Source organism: Acyrthosiphon pisum, chromosome A2, assembly GCF_005508785.2.
Source record: "Acyrthosiphon pisum isolate AL4f chromosome A2, pea_aphid_22Mar2018_4r6ur, whole genome shotgun sequence".
Lineage (NCBI taxonomy): Eukaryota > Metazoa > Arthropoda > Insecta > Hemiptera > Aphididae > Acyrthosiphon > Acyrthosiphon pisum.
In genome coordinates, this window is record NC_042495.1 from 52,253,990 (window position 1) to 52,265,487 (window position 11,498).

General features: G+C 32.4%; 1 protein-coding gene across 1 annotated transcript; it reads right to left on the reverse strand.

Annotated features, from left to right (window-relative positions):
• Nucleotides 1-10,081: 10,081 nt before the first annotated feature.
• LOC100166105 (cytochrome c oxidase subunit Va-like) lies at nt 10,082-11,235 on the reverse strand. Its single transcript, NM_001162760.2, has 3 exons — nt 11,035-11,235; nt 10,805-10,949; nt 10,082-10,729 (listed from the first exon to the last, which is right to left on the reverse strand). Exons 1-3 carry the CDS (start codon nt 11,124-11,126, stop codon nt 10,505-10,507), a joined length of 462 nt encoding a protein of 153 aa, NP_001156232.1. The 5' UTR covers nt 11,127-11,235; the 3' UTR covers nt 10,082-10,504.
• Nucleotides 11,236-11,498: the final 263 nt, after the last annotated feature.

The window sequence follows — 11,498 nt, forward strand, 5'->3', positions numbered from 1 at the left end:
CTGTACTATAGGTATATCTATCGAATCCCGGTGCAGCAATATATGGTCAGTTAAATATTCACTTCTCGTGACTTTTGCAGATAATCACGGAAATCCTGGAATACCTGTCGTTTGACGACCGGCGGCAGATGGCCTTGGTCAACAGGACGTTCCGGGACGCGTCACTGCACCCTGCATTGTCGCGACGAGAGCTGTTCGTGTACACCGCACCGGTGCAGCGACTGCGGGTGGACGACCGTCGGTGGCGGTTCCGAGACTTCAAAAGGGCGTTGCGCGAGCCCCGGAGAAAACGGTTGTGTCTGAAATTCCACGGCACGAACCGCGCGGACATTGGCAGGGCGTTTGGCGACTGCGGCGGTTGGCCACCGTCTATCGTGTCGCTGCACCTGGACAGCCTGTGCTGGGTGAGTGACTCGTTCCTGGACGCCATCACCGGTTGCTGCGTCAGCCTAGAGGAGCTGCAACTCGAGAACATCGGCCGGCTGTGCGTCTCCGATAAGTCCCGGCGGCCTATGCTCGCGTTGCGCAGCGTGCGCTTCAATCGGGTCGGCATGTCGGATGCATGTTTCAACGTGCTCATGGCGTGCGCCCCGAACGTGACAGACGTCGGCATCGACAACTGCCAGACGTACGATTGGCTGAATCCTGTGGACGCGGCTTTGGCCGGAATTTCCAACGCGGGGCTGTCGGACGCAAACATTGTCGGCTACCTACAGAGCACCGTGGCCGGCACCGTGGACAGCCTGCGGTTGAATCAGTGCTGTCACGTGTTTGGTGAGATACGGCCTCAGACCCTTCGGCTCAAGTCTCTACTGTTGAGCCATGACAAACCATACCTGAACACAAGCCGGATGATCGATTACGAAAAACTTGAATCGGCGTTGGCCCTACAGGTGAGGTTTTGCGCACGAGCCGCAGGGACCATCGATCACTAAAAATGGCACGCCATCAATAATATTAAAATATTTACTATAGATAAATGATAATCGAGTAATTGAGTAATTATAACATACAACATCGTCATTTGATATTTTAATCTAGATAATTTTAACTTGATTATCGTTATAGTTTATGCGTATTGTGTTTAAAAAAACAACTCCCTAATGTTTTAGAGAATTTTCGATGTTTTTTACATTTAAATTCAGGCCTTAGTCATAATATACGACATATTAAAATCAATTATGCAGGTGTCGCTGCAGTGGTTGGAGATCAATCACCTCCCGGCACGTCTGCTCGGGGCCGTGTCCAGGCTGCATGATCTCCGGCACTTGTCGTTGAACTTGACGATTAGTCACGACGATGTTGAATGTCTGCGGGAGTTCGCGGAATCGTTGCGTGACATGACGCGTATCAGGACGTTAGCCGTAAACCGAGTGGTCGCGACATCGATGGACGTCGGACTCGACGTGGCACTTCAGACGTTTGCGATACCGAAATGCGCATACGAATCGCTAACATCGTTGGACTGTTCGTTGGACGGCAGCCTATGCGTGTTGCGCGCCGGAAAACGGTTGACCAGCTTACGCATCCGGAACGGCGACATCCTGTCGGCCGGTGGATTGCAACTGTTGTTTGAAAATCTCATCGGTTTGAGGCATCTGTGGATCGACAATTGCTTCTGCCTTGACGACGACATTATGTCCGGCTTGCCGGTGTCTAATATCAGAGGTAAGCCTATAACTATTATACTTCTGAGCATAGGTTGGATTGAGTATAGGCACTATACGTACACCGTACGATCACATCCCTTTAACAGCGCTAAGTCAACAAACAGACCGTCACTGTGCGATGTCCTGAGAAAGTAGTGGCTAGGGACAAACAAGATAAAATGGCTGTATCTATATAGGATACCCTTATATAGCGTCTCGACTTCCCGAGCACGCGATCGGCACGTGAATTACTCTTAAAGCTGTTGAAAGCGAACCATTTTCGAGAAGTCGGATTTAGGCGACTTTCTATATCCACCGTGTGTGACTGTGAGTGTAATGACTGATAATTATAGTGTGCCGTGTGCGTGAGTTCCTCAAACGTTTTATGTAATTAAAGATACCTAAACAGCGGCTAAGATTTTTGGAAATCTTAAACATTTTTTAATGAAAGATAATATCACGGAGCAGGTTTTAGGCATAAATAAAGTCCGATAATTCAACCCCTAAAGGAGAATATAAGGGATTGTAAAAATACAATAGTGGCGCCATCTATCAAGCAATATTTAAACTTTCGTGTAGAAATGGTTGCTATGTATTATTATTATTATTATTATTATTATTATTATTATTATAATTATCTATCTATGCATACGATTTTCACAGTAAATCTGTGTAGATTATGCAGGCGATTAATATTTATTGATTAGTGGTTGTCATTGGCAATTTAATATCGGCATAGTATATGTCGACTTTGTTGTAATTTATATAATGTATTTTTAATTATATTAATAATTGGAATCATTACGCACTCATGTTTGTGCATAAATTAGATCTATGGGAAGAAGATGGCTAATTTAAAAAGTGTTAAATTTGATTTTTTTATTCATCGCATTTTAATACGGTTAGGTCAGTTAAGAATTTTGTATTAATTGATTATATTAATCCAATTTAAGCGGAATTATGTAAAAATGACAAACTTGGTATAACTTTGATACTTTACAATTAAATCATACACTTATACGTACAAACTAGAGGTTCGCGATCTACCGCGGGTACCTAGATTGCCTACCTGATAATAACTGCTGCGAATCAGAGTTTTTATTCCGGGTAACGGAAAAGTTAAGATTCATTTTAAACACCATACACGATACACCGATTATTAAATAACGAATTGAAAAAAGTTTGAGTCATATAGAGTTGGTATATTTAACGGGCAACGAAATGCACGGGATCAGCTAGTATTATATATACCTAAAATGTATATTTAATAGTATTTTAAATATTTTAAAAGTGAGTGATAAATACGTTTTCATTCAAATGGGTACCTATTTTAAATACATTTAAAAAGTATTTTGTATATGGTGGAAACATAATTACTTTGTTATTTTATTACTTATTATTCGACTTGTAAAAGCTTGTCTTTATTACATTTTTAGGATTGGTTTCTCTAAAGATATTCAACGCAAATTTGACACACCAATGTTTGCCACACATTAAACTTTTGCATTTAAACATCTTGATCATCAACAATATGTCACTAGAATCGTGCGTTGCATTGGTAATATAATAATATATAGCCATATATAGGTATATTATGAGTAGACATTAGTTATACTATATTATTGTATTTAGCGAGTTAAATTAAACAAAATGATACAAACACGGACAAATGCTTAAATGAAAATGGTGTCATCGATTAATCAATTTACCTAATTTCAGACGATTAAATTTACCAAACGACTAATTTTGGCCGTAACCATTTTCCTCCAAAATGAGATACAGTTTTCCTACGATGTCCATTTTCCTCTAAAAAAAAATCTTGACCATTTTCCTTCAATAAGAAATTATGAATAAAAATATCTTTTATGTTTAACACAAATAAAATAAATATAAACATTTATTTTTAAGTCATATTATATTATGTTTTCCTCCAATAAGGAATTAAGAATAATAATAAAAAAAAAACAGGCAAGTGGACGACGCTCTGCTGTACAGTAGATTACAAGTGGGTCATTGTATAATGGATTGTATAAGACTTGAATTCAATGATATAATAATATCATTGTATAAGAAAAACGATTCTGAGCGAAGACGGTTTGTCAGTCTGGATATTTTATGTTGTTATTATTTATTTTATCATGTAAATAGAATTAATATTATAACATTATAATTTTTTATTCGTTTCTATGGTGATAAACAAAGCGTTAGAAATTAAAATCCCATTTTTAGCGTTTTTTTGTAATTTTCCAGTGGTTTTTCCCGTGGCATTAAATAACTATTAAGAAAATCGAAAAATGACTTCTCTAAAGTACCATCTTGATCCAATTTGCTAAAAGATAAGGTACTAGATGTTGAAATCGAAACACTCCTTCTGGAAGAAATTTTGTGTACAGGATAAAAAAAAAAAATAAAATAAAAAAATAAACACCATTTTAAAACCAACAGCTTCCTCGCTCCACTCAGAATCTAAAAAAAAAAATAAAAATGAATAATAATTTAAAAGTCATATCATATTATATTTTAAGTACCTTATTATTACTTCAAATGAAAATTGAATTGAGTTATTAACAATTACTAATTACCAAGGACCCTATATTTTTTTATAATTATACGACATTTTTGCAACGTTTAAATACCTGTTTAAAGAGAAGAAATATTAGACAAATTAATAATTATTTTAATTTTTTATTAGATACCTAGAAACTTCTTCGTTTTGCAATTTGCTAATACTGAAAATAAAAAAAATTTAATTTTGATTTAAATTTTTTTGGATAAATTCAAAATAGCCAATTTGTGAATCTGATCGTAAGAATAATTTTGATGGTTAAAACACTTATCTAAGTCAAGTAGTTTATTTTTTAGAATATTTCAAAATATTAATATTTTTTTTATTAAATTAATTTGGAATGTACCTAATAACTTTTTTGGGAATTTGCCAACATGATTATATTTCTATTTTATTATTCTCTAATCATATAATTTTAACAAATTTTGTCAAACGTTTAAATAATATCTTTTTTTTTTGTCAGGTTCTCTGCTGTTACACCCCATATGTACGTATCTTAATTAGACTTAATCAAACCAGATTATTATCGACATATACTTTATATAATACGGCAGTGACAGCAAAACAACACCACCGGTGCCGGCTAAATATTTTAATAATTGGAGTAAAATGGACATAATTTTAGTCCAAAATTAAGTTTGAAGGAAAATGGTATCCAACATTTTTTTCGGAGGAAAGTGGACAGCGGAGGAAAACGGTATCACATTTTTGGAGGAAAATCTGGACCCACCCCTAATTTTATACGATCAATTGCCTTTGCTCCTATATTATTTTATTCAAATTTCAAAACAATACTTATCAATTTAAAACATTTTGGTAATTTGGTATGAAATATTACCTACCTAATAAGTAATATTATAGTGGTAGGTAAAAGTATGCTATTTTAATTATTCATGTTTTATTTTTTGTTGCAGAATGATTTGTCCGATTTCCATTATTGTTTAAAGAAATTTAGTTGTTTTGTTCCCTCTTTGACTCAACTCGAATTACAACTGTATTGCAATCAAATAATGTTTAAAAAGTTACGTTTTGAATCACTTTTTTACAGCGACACAAACACGATGTTTAAATCTTATTTTAGAATATTGAAAAGTCTGGTACTACTGTATAGGTACACCTAACCATGACCTTTAAACTTATTTCATAAGTCTATGCAGTTTGGTAATTGATCCCATAGTTTGATTTTTACAAGTTGAAAACCGAAGATTAATATTTTATTTTCCAAGATACATTACATATTTTCAAGTACAATATAAATTATATATATAGTTCAAAGAAATAAATTGGTACCTGGTTTAACTGTTCATTATATAACACTGCTGCCAACTATAACCATAGTAAAAATGTATTATATTATTACTTATTAGTATAATAATATTACCGTTCCAGACCATAGACATATATGTTTATTATTTGTTGTTTCAATAATATCATTACCTACCTATACCTATATTATAATATTATATAAGTACCTTTTCTTTGCTTATATACCTACCGTTAACATTATGGGTATGGGAAACTGCATTAGGATTATACTTCCCTCTACGCAACATCCTATATAACTAAATAAGTATCTACTTTAAACCTATTTGATCCTATACAATTGTATATGCTCTATAAGATAAATACTGTCAGTCTTGTAAAGTACCTATTTGAGTAAAAGTATTCAAATATTTTTTAAGTACTCAAATACGTATTCTAAATACATTTGAAAAAAGTACTTGGGCACAGTATTTGAATACTTTTTTGAGAGTATCTGACATCTGTATTTAAAATCAAGTACTATTTTTATATACTTTTTTGGTCTTACTTTATTTACAGGGACGTCAAAGTTAAATAAAATACTTAATACAAATTTGAAATTGTACAACATTTTTATTTATAGATCGTTCATCGTTGTATTTTGGTATATATTATAATATTTTTAGTGGTCTATAGTTTAATTGAGTGTATACACTATACAGTCCGTCGATTTTCTAATAAAATTTCACTATTTGAAATACCTTTACTCGAATTATAGACATTATACACGCAACCCAATAGTTTGTAACCATTTTAGGCCTTTAGGGCCATTACAATGTCCGGTTAAGTGTCGGTTAACTTTAACCGGACATTGTAAGAACGGCCCCCTTCGACTAAACTATAAATTGTGTACTAGTTAAAACTTAAAAGCCTCAAGTATAATACGCCATTTGTATCGTGCTGATTTTATTATATTTTTAACATTTAAAACTAGATGGTGCTAAAATAAAAAATTAACTCAGTTTACTAATGATTCAATTTATCTATAAAGTCATTATTCATTAGGCCAGGGTAAAACGGTAAAACACATTTAAAAAAAAAAGTATTTTAAAGTATCTGTGAATACTTTTTAATAGTATTTGTATTTGTACTTTTTTCAAGTATTCAGATACGTATTTTAAGTACTTTTGAAAATAAGTATCTGTACCTGTACTTGAATACTTTTTAAAAGTATCTTTTACAAGACTGAGTACTGTTGTATAGCAAATTATACCAATACAAGGCTATAAGGGGCTACAAGGCTGAGCAATAACGAGTTAAAAAGTTAAATTTACCTACTTACTTTTAACCAAATGTAATAACTAGTCACTTTTTTTTTTAAAAATAATGTCTAACTTTCTTAAATTTATTTCCATGATGACTCAGTAATGATTGTGTGAGGGGGAGGGGGTGAAACGGCCTATAACGCAACCCCAGCTCAAAGTCTTGGAATTCAAAATGAGCTATTATTTAGTAGTTACTAGGTATCGTCTATAAGTTTGTTACTGACATTCTGTACGTTGCCTATTACGACGTTAGTTCTTTACTACTTTCGCTAGGATTCTTACATTTAATTAGAGGATTGTAACATGCCACACCTACCCCCACACCGAAATGTCGGTCCAAATTAGTCCCATTGGTTTTGACTTCGTTAGTTATTAGCCTTTCTTAGTTTCTTACAAGGGGATATTTTGGACATCCGATCTAAAACGGGCACAGTCTCTAGAGTTTTATCGGAAACTGTTTGGGATTAAAGGGTATGAATAGTATTGAAAAATTCTATGAAAATGTATTTTTGTATTTCCAATACTTAATATGGTTTATTGAGCGGTTTGAGAGTAAATACACTTATTATTAATATTGTAGAAGAAAAGTTAATCTATGCCTGTATAAAAGTAAATTTTCGATACTTTTGTCGCTTAACTCAATAATTAAAATTAAAAAAGTAAAATATCATAAGTCTTAGACCTAAATATTGCAGGACATTGAAAATATAAAGTAGGTATCAAAAATCGACTCCTATATACAAGCCTAGATAAACTTCTTCTCTTCAATTTGTATTATTTTGTATAATAATTAAAATTAATAGGTGTTCATACTGTACCTAATGTCACTCAGACTCAGTTAGCTATATTATTGGAAATATGAAACTAAATTTATTTAGTGTTTCATTAAAATTCACATATTTTGTAATTAGTGTTTAAAGTGCTGCGTTACTGACATGTGCGTGAACTTGAAGGTGCGCTCCATTATTTATTTTATACAGCACAGTCACTCACATTTGATCACTTAGGTACTACACGCTCATTTACACGACCCACATGCAAACCAATAGAAAATTGCCTATATTGAACCCCTTAGAATCGAACGGTGGTATTCATACCCCTTAATAGGTAAAAATTATACATATTTTTCATAAGATAGGAATATATAGTAATTACTCGTGGTTTTTACTTTTTAGGTTCAAATAACTTAATTGTAGTAGTTTGATTTTATAATTTAAAGTACCTACCTAATCGTAATTGTGAAAATCAAAATTCTCAAATAGCTAGGCTTTAGGTAGGTACCCACGCTTTTTCAACCCTAAAAAAGTACATATGAAAAATAACTGAATTGCACCTATGAATATTTTTTACTTATAAAAAAAACATTCATACTCTGATTGTTGAATGTTAAAAATCAAAAACCAAAACGAATCAAAGAAATACGTGATTCAATTAATTCACTCAAAATAGACTTTCAACAGTAGCAAGACACCTATATTTATACTCTATACCTATATTGACCTATGCTCTTTTATAGGTTAGATTTGTATTTATTATCGAACACTAGGTACTATAAAGAATAGATAGATATTTAAGTATTTTAAAGTTATGTATAGTGTATACCTAGTAATAAATATTGACTTAAATTACCCTTACCTAAGAACCTCAGGTATATAACATGATTATTAAAGCCATGAGATATTTTCTATTTCTATTTTTATTATTTTTTTTTTTCTATTAAATTTTATTATTTATACAAGTGTGCTAGTTACATAGACGTAAATATGGTTAGTCAAATGCATATGGCTTGAGCCCAAAAGGTTTCAAGAACAAAAAGAGTAGGAGTTTGTCTTCCACCCACTATTATTACATACAACATACACATAATTTTATCTATGATACAATTCAAAACTATGACAAATTAAATGTAAATTTATTTATTGAATTATTGAACCTATACATGTATACAGTTTTATGCAGTCATAAAAATATATATATATATAATATAGAATTTACTATATTATAATTGCATCCTTCTTTCCTTCTCATAAAACTTGTTTTTTTTTTTTTTTTTTTTTTTTTTTTTTATTAAGAATAAGGCTTCGACATCGGAGGTCATTAGCCTGAAAAGGTTTACAATGGTAGATTAAAAATTAAAAATATTGAAAAAGTCTTATGTACATAGTAACATGGGAATTAAACAAAATAAGTAAATAAATAAAATAAAATAGTAATGTTAAATAAATAGGTAAAACAGTAGTATTTTCAGATTTTTATAATAGGTTGGATACTTTGATGGCATTAAAAAAGTTGAAGATGGCATCGGTGTTGGTTTCCCCGAGTGCTTCTTCGATGTTGGAGGGGAAGTTTAAGATGCTTCGTTCATTGATGTACTTGGTGCAGCTGAGTGTGAGATGTTCAATTGTCAGTGGTAGGTCACATTGATGGCAGGTTGGATGTTCTTCATGGTTGAAAAGGAAAGAATGGGTGAGATGTGTGTGGCCAATTCTGGCTCTAGTTGTGACGATATCTGCTTTACGGGTTGTGTTTATGGGGGATCGCCATTTCTGTATGGTTTTTTTTTTTTTTTTTAATTTGTTATCCGAGGTGCGGTCCCATTGTGATTGCCACTGTTTGTTTGAGATTAGGTTGAAAAACTTGTTTTTGTTCATTATCTATTTTGTTAAATAACTATTTCTATGTTCAAAATGTATTATAATAAAGAATAAAGATTACCAAAATATTAGAATATCTTAAGGAGGGCTAAGCTCTCATAATCCCCCTCCCTATTTATTAGGTGCCTAGCTTGGCTGACTGTCACAACGTCTCTGCTCTGAATCGTATAACACATCCATAAATATAAATATAAATATAACACATCCATTACAAAATTCTCAACAAATACTCTGTACAGCAGAGCGGTACCCATTTGTCCACCTTTTTAATTTTAAACATTTTAATAGACGATTGTTTTTTCCACAATAAATTGGTCATAATTCTCAATACATTTAATTTTGGCTTTGATATTTCGACTGTTAGATCTACGTCTAGACAGCTAGCACAGACATAATATAAGTATGTATATAATATTATTATATAATTATAATATAGGTAATTAAAAACTATTAATGGGTTATTTTAATATTCTGTTCTTGTAAGTATTATAATTTGAAGAATCAATAACAACTTAAAATATTAATGAATTTAATTAGGTTTTTAATCTTTATGAAAACAAATTATTTTTAAGTGAAATATCAACTAATTTTTAATTTCATTCTAAAGATTATAAAAGACTCTTGTTATTTTTTTTTTATCAATCATTTGAAGATGTGTTAATATTTTGATTTATTAATTCTATTTCTACTTACACAACATACATAATATTATAATATGTAACAAAATAGTATTAAGCATCTGACTGTGACATTGGTAAGAAAATGTTATTAACAAACCTACTTTAGAACTACCTTCTTTGAATAAATGGTCTTCTAGCGATTACTTTTAGTAATTAAAGATACTCAATATTAAAATAAAAATGTATTTTAAATGTAATTAATTGTAAAATGTAATTAATATATTTGTGTACATTAAGAAAAAAATTAAGCAAAAATAATGTTTACTACAATAAGTGTTTAATGTTTTTATTATTATTTTTTTTTCAATACAAATTAACAATATTTTTCTAACATACATTTTAACTGGAACAGTGAATACCAGTGATTACAGAAATATATTAATAATTATTAATAAATGTGATCAACATCATCCAATGCTAATTCTGGTTTATCATATCCAAGAGCTTCGGGTGTGTCTATACCTAATTCTTGAAGGCATGGTGAGATTTCTTGCAAGATATAAGGATAGATGCTTTTATCGATTTCACTTTTGATTCGCACGTTTTCTAGAAACCTAATTGCCAAAGCATAATCGTTGAGACGGCGACAAGCTTTCAGGGCCGCAATAATCACCTTACAAAAACAGACAACATAAATACATGTCACAGTCAGTCATGCATTGGCATGTATAATATTATACAAACATACTTTGGGTTCGGCTATCGCATCTTGACCCGCCAGATCATTCATTGCTTTCCTCGCTTCCCATCCGTCAATGTCACTGCGGTTGAAGAACGATTCATACCTCGAGTAGAACTCTTCGTCCGTTTCTTCTTTGTGTTCTGACATAAACCTAAAGGATTATTCGCCATTAACGATCAAAAAACATAGGTGTTTCAACCAAACACGGACTGAGTGATATTATTAGTATTTATTACCTCGCAGAAACGGCCGTGATCGGTTTCATTGCCGACTGTCGTCCAACAGCCACGACTCCACGGGATAAGGCGCGCACCACCGAAGGAAACATCGTAATCGGTTTTAACGTTTCGGGAATGGACGAATATTTTTGAGTTGAACAAAACGTACAGTTTTGGGAAAATTCCGCAGTGCACAGACAATTATTTGACCGAGACGATAAGTGAGAAAACCATAAGCATCAGCTCGTCCTATGTAGTGGAAAAAAAGTAATCAAACATATGTTATTATAATCAACAGTGAGGTTATAAACATGATCGTGATAACTTATCAGCATAGACCACGGACAACACGATTAAAGATAGTATGGGTTGCCCATCGAATCTAGAAAAGTGTCTACCGAAATGAATCTCCATTATCAGTATTAACATAGAACAAGCAGCTGGAAATTACGCTCTAGCGCTTATTTGTTGTAGTGATTCTA

What these genes read in the sequence shown, in the direction of transcription:
- LOC100166105 (NM_001162760.2), bottom strand. Translation starts at nt 11,126, where the DNA reads ATGTTTCCTTCGGTGGTGCGCGCCTTATCCCGTGGAGTCGTGGCTGTT. An exon ending in ATCACGGCCGTTTCTGCGAG is followed by an intron (nt 10,950 to 11,034) that starts GTAATAAATACT and finishes ATAATCCTTTAG; the next exon opens with GTTTATGTCAGAACACAAAG. An exon ending in ATGCGATAGCCGAACCCAAA is followed by an intron (nt 10,730 to 10,804) that starts GTATGTTTGTAT and finishes TGTTTTTGTAAG; the next exon opens with GTGATTATTGCGGCCCTGAA.